This window comes from Porites lutea, chromosome 13 (assembly GCF_958299795.1).
Source record: "Porites lutea chromosome 13, jaPorLute2.1, whole genome shotgun sequence".
NCBI classification, from domain to species: domain Eukaryota; kingdom Metazoa; phylum Cnidaria; class Anthozoa; order Scleractinia; family Poritidae; genus Porites; species Porites lutea.
The window spans coordinates 10537936-10555977 of record NC_133213.1 but is presented as its reverse complement, the minus strand read 5'-3'; the positions used below and the strand labels follow the sequence as shown (position 1 = coordinate 10555977).

At 38.5% G+C, this 18042-nt stretch overlaps 1 protein-coding gene across 1 annotated transcript; it reads right to left on the bottom strand.

Annotated features, from left to right (window-relative positions):
* Positions 1-1863: 1863 nt before the first annotated feature.
* Positions 1864-4945, bottom strand: LOC140922352 (tetratricopeptide repeat protein 28-like). The gene is made up of 3 exons (XM_073372343.1): positions 4628-4945; positions 3907-4569; positions 1864-2068 (listed from the first exon to the last, which is right to left on the bottom strand). Exons 1-2 carry the CDS (start codon positions 4943-4945, stop codon positions 3925-3927), a joined length of 963 nt encoding a protein of 320 aa, XP_073228444.1. The 3' UTR covers positions 1864-2068; positions 3907-3924.
* Positions 4946-18042: the final 13097 nt, after the last annotated feature.

Below are 18042 nucleotides of genomic sequence, written 5' to 3'. Positions count from 1 at the left end.
CTTGACTGGGCTGTTTCGGCCTAAATTGTGGCTCAAATGGCTCCAGGAGGGGCTGAATCAGACTTTGGCCTGCAGGGCTGAATTAGCACTTGAGGTTGAAGCAGATCTTTTTAATTTTCAGTTTATGATTATTCTGAAATCGTAACCATTTAATCGTAAAATGTTTGGACTATTGAAATATTTTTATAGGGTCTGGGCCTGGTTGTTCAAAGCAGGGTTAAGATAACCCTGGGTTAGTGCAAAATTTCAATTCAGATATGAAAGCTTAAAGAGCAAGTTTAGTTTTATTCTTTTTGTCCACCGTTTGATGATTTGATGCTCTAAAAGTAATCGAGAAAATTACCCTGAAAAATGCCTTTGAACAAAAGAAGTAGAAACCTGCGTTACAATTTAACCCAGGGTTGGCGCTAATCGGCCTTCGAACAACTTGGCCCAGGAGGGAGGAGAGGGGAAGATTAGTATCACCTCCCCTTTTGCATCATCCCAATAAATGAAAAGACGAAAACATGAGCTCTTTACGCTTCGAAAATCTATTTTGGTCATTAAGGACCCAGTCAGGTTTATTGACTTAAAGAAGGTAAACTGATCGTGCTATCATAAGTTAGTTTTAACAAAAGCTGAGGTATTGCAACATGTAAGGGAATCCAAGACAGTCTGGAATTCCGGATTCCACGCAATGGACTCCGGATTCTTAGTAAGAGGAACTTGGATTCCGGATTCCAATCGTTTGTGGGATTTCGTATTCCTTGAGATGTATATTCCGTATTTCAAAGCCTAGGATTCCGGATTCGGATTCGGATTCCTTGAGATGTATATTCCGTATTCCAAAGCCTAGGATTCCGGATTCCAGAACAAAAATTTGCTGGATCCCGGATTCTACAGGCCAAAATTTCCCTAATTCCGGAATCTGCAATCCCTTACTGGGTCGAGAGTAAACTCTCAGTGGAAACTGCGTACCAAGCAAGAATACATCCTGTACAGTAAACTATCTTCCACTATTTGAATTTTACATAGGAAAATATTTTGAAAGAAAATATTGATACTCGAAAATGATGTTGTAATAAAGTGTCGAACCTCCGAAATGATAAGTCAGTTGAAAGCAAAACCCTCTGGGCATCCCATTCTAATCTCTACCGAATTTGGCACGTTTTATTCATTTCCTAAAGATGGCATCAGCTTCAGTACAACATTGTTCAGTTGAGGAAGCTGGTGTCGCGAAAACGTGAGACGGAAATGTCGTTGTGTGTCCCAACTATTTGGTCGCACGGATTCTCTATTCAAAGATATAAAGTCTTGAGAAAAATTTGCGCTCTTTTGCACAACCTCGAGTTAGCGAAGAGTTAAGCGACTGGCAAAACGTGTTCGCTATACCAAGGTTTCGTTTTTTCGAGGTTCTTTTTCATATATCTTACTATACTGGGCGAAAGAAAATCGTTCGTTATACAGAGGACTTCGTTACACATGCCCACCCCACCCCCATCCCATTCACATCATTTTGAACACCTGTACCTTCAGTTTACGCGGAGTATCAATATTGGTGCAATTGTGAGTTGGGGAAGGGGTGGGGGCAGGATAAACAACTTAAGGCAGCCATTTATACTCAGATATGTATTTACCATCGTAGGCCTCGTTCCCATGTTGAGCAGAATAAAAACTGATAACTCGATAAGATTACTGTATTCACCATTTCGATTTTTTAAGACGATCAATAATAATTTCTTGTTGCTGCATGGTTAAATGTAAAAAGGAAGAAACTCAAGTGTTGAGGAATAACACTTTTTAAATTTCCCTTCGTGTTATAGACGTAGTTGAAAGTCTCGAACTACTCTAAAAATTCCGTTTGTTTTGATTCTTCAATTTTCCGTGAACAAGAAAAATTAGAGTTTTAATTGTATATAAGACTAATGTATGTAAACAATACGCTAAGTCTTAATATAAGGAAACAGAATTCGTTTTCTGAATCGAACGACTTTGCTACACATATTTTCTAAAACAAGCTAAATAAAATTGCACTAATTAACACTTTGTTCTTCTTAGCTGCCTCACAATACAAATTCCTTGCACGCACCTTTAAAAGAAAATTGTAACAGTGTAATAAAAAATAATGATAGTATCCTTATTCTATTAGGGTCGACTAATAAAGTCTGCCTGGATTGGCAAACAAGAGTTAAAAGTAGAAGTGAGGGGCAATAATAATAATAATAATAATAATAATAATAATAATAATAATAATAATAATAATAATAATAGTAATAATAATAATAATAACAACAACAATATAAATAAGAGGACTTAGAAGTCGAAATATATACAAAAGATGTGGAACTGCAAAAGCGTATCTGCTGTTCCAATTGTATTTGGGGCATTTGGAGCATTAACCAAAAACTTAATGATGTGGGTTACTAAGACAGGAACACCTGGGATCTTGAACTTACTGCAGAAACCCTGCTTGTTGGGAACAGCAAAGATCTTAAGAAGGAACCTAGACACCGGTACCTAAGGCGATAGGAAATAGTTTGATGATCTAGGGATACGTGACCACCGATACAACCAGTGGTGTGATATATGACTGAACAACAACAACAACAACAAAATAATAATAATAATACTAATAATAATAATAATAATAATAATAATAAAAATAATAATAATAATAATAATAATAATAATAAGTCTAGTTCATTACACATTGCTAGAATGTTCAAGCTGAGCGCTTAGATATCTACAGGAATTTTGGACACCTATTTTAACAGATACTTTATCTTGTACGTCATCGAAATTTTATAACATACCTTAGACTTTCCCACAGGAAAATGGACAGCTATATGAACGATGTTTTTCAACTAACGAACATTTTTATTTTGTAATTAAGACATCCATAACGCTTTTAAGATTTTATTTATTTATTTATATATTTTTATGACACTCTTATCAAATCATTTTTAACCAGTTACCACAAATTTTAGTCGATGCTGCGGCTGGTTACGGTTTGCCACCCAGCCAAAGCTTTTAATTTTTACTCTGGGCATCCAGCCAGACGTTTGTACTGCCATATAATAATAATAATAACAACAACAAATAGAAACAATAGGAGATTCAATTCAAGCCCGAGCCAGGTTTCCGCAAGACAGATGTGTCACTGGAATTAAGGTCACTGATAAACTCTGAGAGGTTCGTACTATAACGAACTTGTAACCCAAATCCCTGAGTCAGGTGAACATTTATAAATGCGAGTTGTTGCGCAATTCACGTAAATTGCCCGCTTAAGAAATCAGTCGAAGACTAGCACTGAGAATGAGGAATAAAAAAAAATTACTATGATTTTCATCTTTATACTACTACATGAGAAATTTCTGCAATTTGATTGGCTTAGAGCAGTGGTATTTCACCTTAATTTGAAATACCTACATGTGAAAATTACAAACCTTTCCCGGGTAGTAGTATAAACAAATAATAGCATGATTTGTACTTGATATTTGGCATAAATACCACTCGTGGTATTCCAAAATTGTCTCAAATTTTACTCGCCTAACGGCTCGTGAAATTACGTATAACAATTTTGAAATATCACTCGTGGTATTTATGCCAAATATCACTACAAATCATGCTATTACCTATACTAATTTCAAAGGAGTTAAATTAATGTCATAGATGTAGTGTGGCGCCTATTTAGTTTTTTTAGACTACTGATTTATTCGTTGATTCATTGATTCATACATTTATCTCCCTCTTTACTTATCTTTAGTAACTATTGTTTGCGTCCTTGTTCTGTAGTGTGGCCGGTAACGTTTGTGTGTAAGAACTCTTATCGTTTTTTAAAGATTAAAAGTGAAAGAAAGAACAGTCAATTAAAAAAAAGAAATAAAATAAATTTGGCACCTTACGAACAGAAAAAAAAAACCGTACCTCGACATTGTGAGTGGTCTATTTGCTCCCATCAAATTCCAATGTGACGTCATCACCAATGAGTACAAACGGCGCCCAGTGAGTTACATCGCTAAATTCTGTGGATTCTCTTATACAGTTCATTGCCCGGTTGAGGGCTTCACTTGCACTTTTTCCTGCCACAAGATGCTGATAGAAATTTTTCATAAACTCAAGAGTGGCCTTGTCGTCAATCGCCCACAGTGATACCAGAACAGAACGAGCACCAGCACCTAAAAATGCCCGTGCTATGCCGACCACACCCTCTGCTTTGATTTCGCCACGAGCACTATGACAGCAACTGAGTACAACCAATCTTGCTCGCAGCTGAATCTGCTTTACCTCTTTCATTGTCAGAATGAATTCCGCCTCACTGGGCCTCACTGTGCGTTTTGGCGCCAAGGCAATTTCACCTGATTCAATATTCCCATGAGCAGCGATGTGCACCAAAGCAACAGAACCGAGTCGTCTTAACACCTCATCCTTCGTGGCCTGTCTTCCAAGAAGAGGCGTACAGCCAAGCCTTTTGGCGATCATCTCTACTTCCTTCCTGGCAAATGGCAACGTCGGCAGCTTTGTCACATCCTGGACCCACGGATCACCGACAAGAAGTACGCCCGACTTATGATGGTAATCTACCGGAATCTGGGCTCATGAATGCAGCAAAAGGGGCCAAGCAAAGTGAACCTTCTGGAATGAATACAAGTTCACTGCCTGAAAATAGATCCTGAATAGGATCAATGATAGTGTCATACAAAGTACACAGGGCTCTTTTTTCAAGATGTAAGTACTGGGTTTGTCTGTCATCTCGAGGTGGTCTTTTAACTGCAGACATTTTATCTCTAGCCAATTCAAGTGAGCGATCTTCACACTCTACGTTATCACGTGCACCAATTTTGTCCACAAGAGACTGAAAGAACGTTTGGATTTCATCTTGCGAACTGTTTTCTTTTCTTCTTAATTCAACCTCCTTTCCTTTTTGACAAACCCAGAAAATTAATTCCTTCTCTCCAATTGCCATAAATATTGTATTCAGAGGAAGGTGACTGGACAACTCATCGAATGCACTGTTTTCTTGAACAGCATCATTTGCAACAAATAAATAGTTTAATGCCAAAAGGTCTTTCAGACTCTACGCCCGTCCTTGCTCGGCAGAAAACAAAGCCTCCGTAACCTTGCCATCCGCTAACATCACACGCCACAGTGCCACGTATACTTTTTGGTATTGATCACGTAAGCCTATTTTCCATCCATCGTTCAATTGAAGACGATCCCTGATGTCATTTAACAAAGTAATACTGGTCTGGAAATATTCAATAGCCTTTGAAACTTGGCCTAGAGATTCAAAAACAAGCCCAAGATGATAACACGCTACTCCCTCATCCAATCTGTCACCCAGTTCTTTCGCAATTTTCAGGTGACGTTCGTAGTAGTCTGTGGCTGTTTTAAGATCTCCCAGACTGAGGTGGGCATTGCCAAGACGGCCATACGCTTTTCCTTCCCCTAATCTATCTCCCAATTCTTTCGAAATTTTCAGGAGACGTTCATAGTGGTCTATGGCTGTTCTAAAATCTCCCAGACTGAGGTGGGCATTGCCAAGACTGCCATACGCATTTCCTTCCCCTAATCTATCTCCCAATTCTTTCGCAATTTTCAGGTCACGTTCACAGCAGTCTATGGCTGTTTTAAAATCTCCCAGACTGAGGTGGGCAATGCCAAGATTGCCATACGCCTTTCCTTCTCCTAATCTATCTCCCAATTCTTTCGCAATTTTCAGGTGCCTTTCATAGTAGTCTATGGCTGTTTTGAGATCTCCCAGATTGCAATGGGCATTGCCAAGATTGCCATACGCATTTCCTTCCTCTAATCTATCTCCCAATTCTTTCGCAATTTTCATTTGACGTTCATAGTAGTTAATGGCTGTTTTAAAATCTCCCAGACTGAGGTGGGCACTGCCAAGATTGCCATACGCCTTTCCTTCTCCTAATCTATCTCCAAATTCTTTCGCAATTTTCAGGTAACGTTCATAGTAGTCTATGGCTGTTTTAAGATCTCCCAGACTGAAGTGGGCATTGCCAAGACTGCCATACGCATTTCCTTCGCCTAATCTATCTCCCAATTCTTTAGCAATTTTCAGGTGACGTTCATAGTAGTGCATGATTGTTTTAAAATCTCCCAGACTGGGATGGGCATTGCCGAGATTGCCATGCGTCTTATCTTCCCTCGATCGTTCATGTGTGTGTGTCACCATCGTGCCTGCAGTTTTCTGAAGTTAAATTAAGTAAAAAAAAAAATATGTTTGGATAAGAAAATGCCCAGCTTGAGTACCATGCTTGCGGTTAGAGGTACCGAAACCCTATTAACTCTTCTATTTTGCCTGTTTATATGAACATACTGATCTCAAGTGAATAAGAAAATGTGGAGGGAAGATATCTGTAATTTAGGTAGTCCTGCTGAACCGGGCTCATTTGACGAGAAGAGGGTGGCTTAACTTACTTGACGCAGTTTGTTTGCTTTCCGGACGCAGATTTTATTTCGAGAAGAAATTTCTTACTGGAGTAGTTTTAGGTTTACCGCAACTGTTTGTAATAATCGAAAATGGTTTCGACCATTTCTTTGACAAATAGGTCATAACTAACTTGGAGTTCGGCACACTGATAGACCTTACATTATCATTATCATTCCCAAGACTTAGTAACTCACGTGAGTTATTTTTGAACATTGGAAATATTTGGCTAAATCATTATGGGTTTAAACAGCAAATCAAGAGTGCTCCTCTGAGGTATGTCAAATATATCTAACCCTGTACGTTTGAAATGACTTTCTAAAGAATAAAATATAGCCACAAACTTAATATTACCTACATTTAGTCCTTTATTAGTTCAAAGTATAATCTAAAAAAATGTTTACATTTATTCTGGTAACAGCAGGTTGAATATGCTCATCCTCAATCACAACACTGATTATACAGTGCGTACGTGTTTGATGAAGTAGATGATATCTTGTCTCACTAGAAAAACCTGTTTTAGAAGGTGGTAAATATTCACGCTACAAGTAAGCGCAAGAGCTTCCGGAAAATAATATCTATCCAGGATTAACTCATCTATACAAATGAGAAACCGCTTTTACAAGTTATTCACCGGTTCCCAATAATTGAAAGCTGGATTATTCAGTCAGAGACAGCAACAAAATAATGTTACTGCCCTAAAAAGGAAGGCCGTTAAAGGTTTTAACGCAGCTTGTAATTCATGTGGTGGATCACAGGTTTGTTTCGGACCAGAATAGTACAGTTATTGCCAACAAATTTGCTAAGTTAGGTGACAAGTCGAGTTAAAGTCCTCTTACTGGAAGATGAACTTTTGTTCCTGATGCCCGTGCATTGTTCAATCGTTTCACTGCACCTATAACTGACGAGTCAGTTCTAAATTTATTTGTAAAGGACTGTAGGTACCAACCAAGTATTTTGGCTATAAAGGAAATTAAGCTTTAGTTTTAAAATGATAAGTGAGCTGAGGCTCGACTTTTTAAGAAAGAGGAAGAATCATAAAAAAATCCAAATATCGCCCAGTTAGCCGTCTTATCAGCAATCCCTAAAGTCTTCCAAAAGCTGAAAATTGACTTGTCCAGTATCCGAATTTGTCACGTTTCTTTTGGAACAATACAAGTAAGTCCGGTTTTCTTTGTGGCCACTCGCGTTGTACTACGTTACTCAAAAACCTAACAGAAGTCTGTCTCTTTACCTTAGACTTGAAAAAAGGATGTAGGAGTGATCGCGAGTTATTTCTCCAAACTATTCGACTCAGTGTGCCATAATCTACTTGCAATAATGCGAGCTTACGGTTGTCAAGAATCTGCCATTAGACTTATACAATCTCCCTGACCGTGATTCTAATCGTCCTTAAGGTAATTCATTTTTCACTCAATTTTTTTTAAGGACTAGGCAAAACTTTTGTCTACTCGTACGACACTACAACTGATTGCTGGGCCCCTTAATTACAACAGTACACAAAAGGTACATGGGTTTGGACTTAACACTTTTCGTTATTCAAGGATCGTCAGATGTGATCAAGTTCTTGTGCGCTTATCGGTGCGACACTAGCCTTCGAGATTTCCTTGTTTACAGTACCTTTTCTGTGTATCGAGAGAAAGAGCAGCCTAATAACACATGTCCTTTTCAACGTTCTAGATGTGCGTACACCCGATAGTTTGCTACTAAGAAGCACGTGAACGGAGTTGTACAACCAAAAGGACGCTATAGCTACACTACGACAAGTGTGATCTACACAACTGATCACCTGTAAAAAATGTCGTGCTATGTACATTGAATACACTGGTCGCAGGATAGGAGGCAAATTCGGCGAGCACCTTTGCTCCGTGGAAGGTCACCATCAACAACGCCTATTTCATTTGCATTTGCATTTCCCCCCTCCCCCCCCCCCCCCGGTAGAACATCAAGTGTTCAACCTTCCGGACCACAAAAAAAGGAAGGAGGAAATAGGACTCATTTTCGCCCAACCTTTTTACCGCGTGGAATAAACACTGAATTTAAGATTTATGTTGTATGTTACAATTTGTTTTTAGCTCTCTTGTATCCAATCAAACCTACAAGAGCAGACATCGTTGCAAAATTTATCTTGAGTTACATGATCTTTCGTTGGCGAAAGAAAGGAAGCAACTGTAATTAGCAATCACTGAATAATAGGCTGAGTATGATCTTAAGAATTATGGGAGAGGAGAGTGTAATTTCTTTCACATTTACATGCTGCTAGTATGTTTTCTTCTTTCAACTTTAATTTGCAGTCCGTTTACCCCTCCCTCCCCAGAATATTTTCGTCATAACCTGGTATATATTGAAAACTCAGGCTGTAGTATAATATAAATTATTTTTAAACACGGACTGTCGGTGTTGTTGTTTTTTTAAACCCTATTAAGACCGGGGTTGGGACTTTTCAAGCCTCCGTTCAAGTAACCTGAGATCAGACCCAGTTTTAGCGGTTCTCATACATTCTCTCTAACCCTTACCGCTAAACGTTGGGCCTGATACAAACTCTCACAAGCTTGTGCTCACTACGGGCCGATTTTGGCCGCAACGCTGATTGGCTGTTGGAATCAACGGAAGTTGAAAGCGCTTATTCCTCGCATGGTTGTTTTCGCGAATGATCCGCCGTCGGCTGTCCTTTTTATTGTTTTTTGGTCTTTTGGTAGGAAAATATGCCTTAATATGTGCCATGGAAATTCATAAAATTTAGATGGTTGTTCATATCTTCTCAGGATTTGCTTTATTTACCGAAATAATGTGAGTGTATCGCGGAGTTGAATCTCTCTGCGAGTTGTTGACCGCGAACAAGGTGTCTTTTGATTAACCAACAAAGGAGTGCAAAATACTCAATTTTCAAGATAGTTTCGCTTTGTTATTTTCTACTTTAAATGATTCATTCATTTTATTTTGCCATTAACCAGAAATACAACAACAGTGCACAGAAATACATTAAAGATAATATACAATATTCCAACTATTTTATTTACAAGATTAACCCATTCGCCCCTGAACCGCCTGTAACCGCCCGTACGGATCCACGTACTTTCTACCCTTTGTGACGTCATCAGTTTTAACGGTCAAGGACAACTTTGTCCACTAACTTGTGCAGAGTGAAGAGATCTTTCAAACCCATTGTCATGCTTCAAAGAGCTAAAACGTACCACAAACCGGTTTACAGGTCGTACACTTCGCGGCCTTGTGATCCAGATACAAAATATCAGCTTGAGAATTTCGGACATGGGCAGAAAGCAAAATTTACTTTTCGCTTTCTCTCCTGCCCTCTTTTTTCGCTTTTCTTGCCTCATTTTTTTTTCTCTTGCTGGGCATTTAGTAGGCTTCGTTTTGGTGGGAAGAGTTTTTAGGAAAACTTTTAGGATTTTAGGATTAGGTGAAAGGAAAGGTAGGTGAGCAATGGAACAAGATTTTCATGGAGATTTTCAGGTCAATGTCACATGGTTTTTTGCTTCTTTCTCCGGTGTCCTTCACTGAATTGTGCTCATTCTGGTATGGTTAAACTTGGTATTACTTTCGCTGACGAGTCAAAAGATTTCTGCATGGAATAATCTGGCCAGAGTAGCTGCCGAAGAGCAAAACGATCCTGGCTTGTGGAAGTTCGCGGGGAGAGCGGTTCCGACTCGACGGAAATTGCTAAATGAGGTTTTCGCTACATCAGTATAAAAACATTGTACAAAGACGACAACTGCCTCTTCTGGCGACATCTACGCACACCCGCGAGCTGGATACCGTGGTTTGGATCAAACCGTGGACACAACGCGAAAATAGGTTCAAAGTGGGTTCAGACATGAATGTTTGGCCACCAAACATTTGAATTTTGAGAGGGCGCTAGAGAAATGTGGGCACACCGCTCACCATAAAGAATTGACCGAAACCGGAAACCGCGCATAAAAAGGTCTCTGGCATCCAGGTTAGCGATTGTCTAACAGCTTGAAGTATCTGACCTGATTTGAGTTCGTAGGGCGAAATATTCATCGCAAGTATTAGGCGTTAAGAAGAAGTAATGCAGTTTGAAACTCTCAAGAATAATTCTTAAAAGCAAATGTGCCGTTTCTGAACGAAAAACATTCCTGGAAAAGAGAAAAAATATCTTGCACATTTGCATAAACAACTGAGGCCAGCCACCTATTCAAGGTTTCGTGTTTCGCGCGTGATAACCTTTGCCTTTCACCGTGTGTCAAAATTCAACATTGGTTACTTTAAATGGCTACCAGCCGTTAGAAAATCCCAATCTTTAATCGCAAAGTGAAATTTTGAGTCCAATACTGCAATTCCTGTGTAAATGAAATTCATTCCTAAATTATGAGCGGAACGTGCTGGTCAAAAACATGTCAACAACAGGAGCCGATTAGTTTCGGCTCCTGGCGCTAATTACTATAATGGCTGTCAAACGTCAAAGTTTTGGCGGCGAAACATGTCACGACCACGTGAAAGTAGACCACGCGCGTCACGGAAACAACAGATAAAAATAACCTACGCAGCACGCGCGCGAACTTTAAATAGATTTTAAAAAATTATAATGGGGTACAGGGATTCGCTCTCTTAGCTCATTCTCTCTTGCTTTTGCAGACTAATAATCCGATTTAAATTAGACTGATATGTCGATCCCCACACTGAAACACGATAAGTTAAGTAAGGGTAAACTAGATATGGTTCAGCTCTTTACCGTTTCAAAATGTAATAGTTGCAGTATTTCAAGTTTCTCTATATTTCCTCTACCTGCTGTCCATACTTACAGCGAAATACGGAAGAAAAATCATGAAGAGGACTTAAAACAAACACGAAGGGATCGGCCTATTTTCAAGAAAGAGGTTCTTGGCAACTATGAAAAATGTGAGTTTTCTAATTTCTTCCTGTTTCAACGAGCCAAAATGATTATTAGTGTTTTGGTAGCATGGATGATAGTAGACTGCAATTTGGCTGCCAGAGTTTTAATATCCTTTTAGTTGTGCGCTATATATTAATTCAAAAATGACCGATTTTTGGCTCGCTTACAGACACTAAGTTTAGGTCAGGTGAAATAAGAAAGTTTTGGCCTCGCCCGTAGCTAGATAAAAAAAAGATGATGGTTTTCGAAGATATTCCGGTGTTGTGTTGTATCGCATAAAAAAAATAAACTTCGCTCGTTTAATTTTGAGGAGTTTGTGAGCTTCAGAAAACGCTCATAATTAGCTTATAAAAATTACGTCCGAGGGTATCAAATAATATGATGCTCGTATCTCTAGTACAAGAGCAGTGAAGAACCTACGTTGGAATATTTTTGTCCAATACTCCACCTGACCTATCTTTGATGTTAGTATGAGCTTATTCTGTTGACCCCCTCTCTTTGACATTTTTACCTTTTTGCCCGGTTTTCTTTGACAACTACTCTTAAGCACTGTTTAAAAAGGAACAGGAGTGTATTATCAGGTTTAAAAACTCGAGGCGAAGCCGAGATTTTTTGAACCTGATAATACACGACTGTAAGTTTTTTAAACTACTTCAAAATCTCTGATATATATCAACACATTCTTCCACTAATATTTAGATTTGGGGTTATTTTGGTCTAAAAGATTAGATTTGCTTAGGCTAACCTGGGATGCAACTCCTGAAATGGAGTAAGTGAGTTCAGAAACGTTTCCTGTACCCAGCCGCAAAAGCCAACTTGTTCAGCTTTCACTCTCGTTGAATTTCGTAGCGAAGCTTTCTTCAGCCCAAAACCAAATAAACAAACCAGCTTTAAATGACAGAAAAATCTTGATACCAGATGTATTTTATTTTGCGGTGGCAGTGGAAGAACACGAATAGTTAAGTTTCACGTGCAAGGCGCCATTATGGCTGCCACGTCTTCAGGAGCTCTTCGCCTATTTACTATTTTTAGTGCACGGTTCTTCTCGTTCTGAATGCTGCCCAAGACTCCTACAGTTATCACTCTAGGGGAGTTGATTAGAAAGTCCTTGGCTTCTCAAAAATATTTGATCCAAGTCTATTATGCCTAAATTTAGGTGTTGTGGGGCGTCCATGGCCTAACCTTGCATGCAGTACCAGAGAAATACATCATGCTAGATATCACTATAGACATGGACGTCGAGTCTCGACCTGGTCCAGAGACAGACAGGAGTCTCGGAGGAGTCAATAAGAACTACCTGACGTTAATGCGAACTAAGCTAGCGTCTTTGGAACGCTCTGAACTCTTGTATCTCCGAAACAAAGCTTCCAATCCATCTCTGGCCGTTCTATCTCAGTTCAAGTCACTCGGCATTCTAAAGTACCGTGGGCAACTTGGGGCTGGAAATTCACGATCGACCTCAACCAAGAAAATCCCGGTGATGCAAGGCCGCCGTTTCGTCAAGGCTGAAGGTCGGAAAGTTTATCGGAGTAACTTAATAAATATTCCGCTCGTCAACACAACTAACAAGACATCCACATCCAAATCAACGGGATTCGCTGTCCCAAAGTGTTTGTTTACGAACATTTGTGGCTTGTCGAAAACAAAGAATCGTGTACGAGCACCTGTGGTGCTTGAGGCTGACCTGAGATCTCAGGACATTGATGTGTGTGTTGTCAGCGAAACTCATCTTTCCACCAATATGCCGGACGCCGTGGTGAATATCCCAAATTACAATGTGTTCAGCCGGGACAGAGGCTGGGCAGACTAGCACAAAAGGAAAAAAAGGGGGTGTTGCGGTCTATGTGAGAGACAGTCTTAAGTCCTGGATGTTTACCGGTCCAATTTATATGAGTTTATTGCTTTGACAGTGCTGTTGCCGTCCGATCACATTATGCTAATTTGTGGCCTGTATAACCCTCCCAAGCATAGCTACCGGGATAACGCGAGGGGTAACGCGTGGAGTTGGATAACTGTCTGACCAACCGAGCGGATCTGTTAGGTCAAGCATATTCCGTACATATGCTTATTAAGACAGACCATGAAGGCTTTGTTTTACCGGCGGGACTAAAACTTAAACCTGTGCGCCGAAAAGTTCTTGTGCGGGAGTGTAGGGAACATCGGAAAAAGTCATTTTACATGGCACTGGCTACACTGGAGGCTACACTGGACTGGAGTGACGTCTTAAACGCGGTAAACAAAAACAAGGCGGTCGGGGTGCTTGAGGAAACGATTCTTGCAGTGATGGATAAGTGCATGCCGCAAAAATCCATACGCATGTCATCGCGTGACCCAGTTTGGATGTCCCCATTAGTCAAGTGTGAGAACTAAGTCCCGTATATCATTAAACAACAAGCAACGCCTGTCTTTATTTAACAAGCGCATTTCTGAGGTGATAACCGAGAACAGAAGAAAACCGACGGTGATTGGTGAAAGGGTGTGGACGCCCTATCGCAGCGTCGCAGGTCACCGTCGATAAATTTGGACAACAACTCTCTCTTTCGTTTGAACGACTACTTCGCCAACCTTTTCTATAATGACAGCTACGCCAGACCTATTGATATGGATATCCGGGACAGTGTAAAGCCCCCGGAATTATCCCTTACCAAACCATATGTATTTTGAAACTGATTTTAAAGTATTTAAAATGTATTTTCAGTATTTGAACACTATTTTCCTGTATTTTAATACTATTTGACAAAAAAATTTAAATTTTCGCCCCTGTTTGAAATATATCTTGAGTGTAGTTAAATTGTATTTCATGTAAAGGAAAACCTCTCTCATCAATTTACAATGTATTTTGTTTAATAAATATGATTAAAATAGAGTATTTAAAATGTATTTTGGGCATAGAACCACTAACACTGTTACAAACAGAGTTCAAATAGACTATTTGAAATATGTTTTAAGGGCTTTTATGCTGACTGTAATTAAGATACTTTTAAATAGGGTACTTTAACTCTGTTTTGAGTTGTATCTAAAATGTATTTTGAGACGCATCCACTCACAAAGTTACAAACATAGTTCAAATAGACTATTTGAAATATGTTTTAAGAGCCTAAATGCTGACCGTATTTTAAATCCTTTTAAATAGGGTACTTTAACACGGTTTTGAGTTGTATCTAAAATGTATTTTGAGACGCATCCACTGACAAAGTTACAAACAGAGTTCAAATAGACTATTTGAAATATGTTTTAAAACCTTAAGAACTGACCGCATTTTAAATACTTTTAAATAGGGTACTTAAACACTGTTTTGAGGTCTATTTGAATTGTATTTTGGGCACACAGCACTCTGACTATAAAAACAGATTATCCATAAACTATTTAAAGTCTGCTTAAAGTCATCAAATGCTTACCTTATTGTAAATACTTTAAAGTAGTGTACTTATAACTTATTATTACTAGGGTGCAATACTGTAATGTCTTTTGGGAGACTTATACTCAGACTATAAATAAAAGTAACAATTGCACAAAGTTAATTTTTAAGCCTTCATGGTGTCACGAACTCATAAATGACTCAAAACAAGCTGTCACATATTGTGGACCGGATTCTCCTCCCAACAAAGTTCGAAGCTGAGCGAAAAATTAAATCTAAATTAAATAAAAAAAGAGAAGAAAATTAGGAATAGGTTTTAGCTTTGACTGACAACACGTAACTGTGACAGTGTTCCGATAAAAGATCTATCCGTTCCTCACTGTTCATTACCTGCAAGCTCTCTGCGAAAATCTCCGCGTAGATTTTAGCCGTGATTCAATTAATGCAGTTACGGGACTTTCCATAAGTTTTTTAAAAGAAACTTCTTAAAATCGCATTTTAATTTCATATAGAAATTTTTTCACAAACAGCCGAAGCCGCGGGCCGAGAGCCGGATGCACGCGGTCAACAGAGGTTTATCTAAAATAAGCCCTTGAAATTACATAATAAATAAATTATCCAAGCTAAGATCTCACCTCATATATATTGCATCAAGAAACAAAGCTCAGATATGAATAAACTCCGACATATGGTTATCTTTCTCTCATAGATTATTCCGCACATGCATGGCATATTATTTCTAAGATGTCACGCGCGACTGAAATCACGACTTCGCGCCGCGGTGATGTGACAAATGCACGTGATAAACAAACCGTCCTTTGTCCTTTGCTCATTTCAAATTATTGTACCGGCGGTTGCTGTGATGGCGGGTGCGCTTGATTTTACTGTTTGTTACGATCTTACAAAAGTATACATTTCAACTCTGCGGATTGTCTGAACACGTAGATGTTGCATTTATCACGGATCAAAAATGGGTATGACTCCTCAGCGACTGTTATGTACTTTGAAAGGATCTGGTTCAGTTTCTCTCCGAAGCACGCGGTCTTGTGCTGTCTTGTGTGTTAATCCAAGAGTCTTCTGTTATGTGAGTATTATACACAATATATGCATAACATGTTACTAAGACGCTTAAGTATGTGCCATATGAGAAACAAATGAAGGGTAGTAAACATTTATATACTCCCGCCTGTACGGCAATTTTAGTTTTTACAGGGTTCCATGCTCACTCAGCCCTCGCTGTTCTCAGTCACTTGATGTCACGTCACCGACCTCTTTCATGCTCGTGTAAATTTTATGGTGTTATTCTTATGTTGTTCTTTATCAGCCAATAATTAAACGTTCAGGCGTAGCCTGCAAGCTTCTGATAATAATTGAGTAAAGCCGTGAATATAATAAAAAATGTAAGTTACATGTATGTAGATTATTATTTACCGGTAACGTAACGCAATACTCTTTTGAAGCGGAAGATTGATAGCCTGTGTACCGACCCCCTTTCCCTTTCCCCGATTTTTATTGAGGGGAGGGGGTTTGTACACAGGCTAAAGATTGATTTCAGCATTTCTGAAAAATTCCATAAGAATTTCCCGAGAATTCGTAGGGAAATCAACGTAAAGTAATTGGCTAAGAGATAATTCCGGTGAAATCCTAGCGTAGGACTGTGTGGAGAAATTTCACAGAAGTAAATCTTGCTTTTTCAGAGTAATTTTCGACGGTTTTGTATTCATTTTATTTCATGAATTTAAATGGTATTTTCATCCTGTTTATGTACTGTTCTTATGCTCTTTCGACCGATTTTTGTACTGTTTTCAGACAACTCTAAGGCTATTTTCTTACAATTTTATACTGTTTTTGCATTTTTGCATCCTATTTTTGATGTATTTTCACAATATACGCGTGCTATTGCTTTTCTTCCTCTGTGGTATTTTAATACTATTTTCAAAGTATTTTTATTGTATTTGCAAATACGATTATTTTACTAAATTTCGAAACCCATTAAAAAGCTATTAAAATATATTTTGAAGCATAACATTTTAATAGCGTTTTAAACAGGTTAAAACACCTTTAAAATCAGTCGAAAAATATATTAAAAATATATTTTTGGAACTATTTTAAACCTGTTTTTTTCAAAATACGTTTAAAATTGCCATTAAAAATAGTTTTAAAATAGTATAGCAAATTAAAATATGTTTCTGAAACTGTTTTTATCCTGTTGTTATTCCGATTTATAAGATATTTAAAAACTATTTTAGACCTGTTTTGAACCTTGCAAAAGCCCTGGAATTTTTTATATATTTTAAACGAATTTAAAAATACATTAAAAATTCTTTTTTAATAGCGTTTTAAACAGGTTAAAACACCTTTAAAATCAGTCGAAAAATACATTAAAAATACACTTTTCACCCTATTTAAAACCTATTTCACAAAACAGGTTAAAAACAGTTTTCAAAAATAGCTTAAAAATACATTCAAAACAGTGTTGGATTTGGTAAGGGATCTGAGCGGTGTGTGTGGAACCCTTTAGTTGATGTAAAGAAAACGGCAACAGGACCAGATAACCTCCCGTACTGGATCTGGAAAGACTGTGCTAAGCTACTCACACCGGTCGTTACTCACGTTTGGAATTTGTCGCTGTCTACTCATACATGGCCGTACTTTTGGGCAAAAGTTATTCCTCTCCCCAAAGTGGACATGCCTTTAGAGGACTCAGACTACCGTGGTATCAATGCGCAGTGCACCTCGTGGAGGTAGGATGTGTTTTTGCGAGCTCCACCAAATATGCTGTTCTAAACGCTTTTAAGGGACTGGTTCACGGTAATGCGTATGTGTGAGTTCTGACAGTAGCGGATTGTTTTTAAACCAATCGGAAGCGAGTTAGGTGCACGCAAGTAAATTTACAAAATTCAAATTCATTGTTCGCGACGCGAGAGTATTTCCGGGCATTTGGTTTGATTTTATATATCTCCATAATTCAAGTTTATTCTTTGCTACTCCTCAGATATATGTTGCAGCCGATAAGAATAAGATTTACAGCGCTGTCCTGCTTTGAAACAAACATTTACCAACGTGTATTTTTACGAGGTCGTACCCACGCTAACAAAGCAGTCACCGATCGGCAAACAAAATTTGTAAACAAACATTTTATTACTGTTCTGTCAGTTCGCCTTATATAAACCCAAAAATACCTACAAATAGCGCCTGACCGGTGACATAAACACATAACGTATGAGTATAAAGATTATCCTTCGTTTTGAGCATAAATTTCAATTGCTTATCAGCAAATGAACAAATTCATTCGCGTTGCATCGGGTCAGTGTTCCGCAACATAAATGTTATTGAGTAGAACACACAAATAAACTAGATTATAAACAGAATATTCAG

Bases quoted from the DNA above. Each gene is read 5' to 3' on its own strand.
- LOC140922352 (XM_073372343.1), bottom strand. From the start codon at position 4,945: ATGGCAATTGGAGAGAAGGAATTAATTTTCTGGGTTTGTCAAAAAGGA. The intron at 4,570-4,627 runs GTATTCATTCCA...TCATGAGCCCAG, and splicing joins TATTTTCAGGCAGTGAACTT to ATTCCGGTAGATTACCATCA.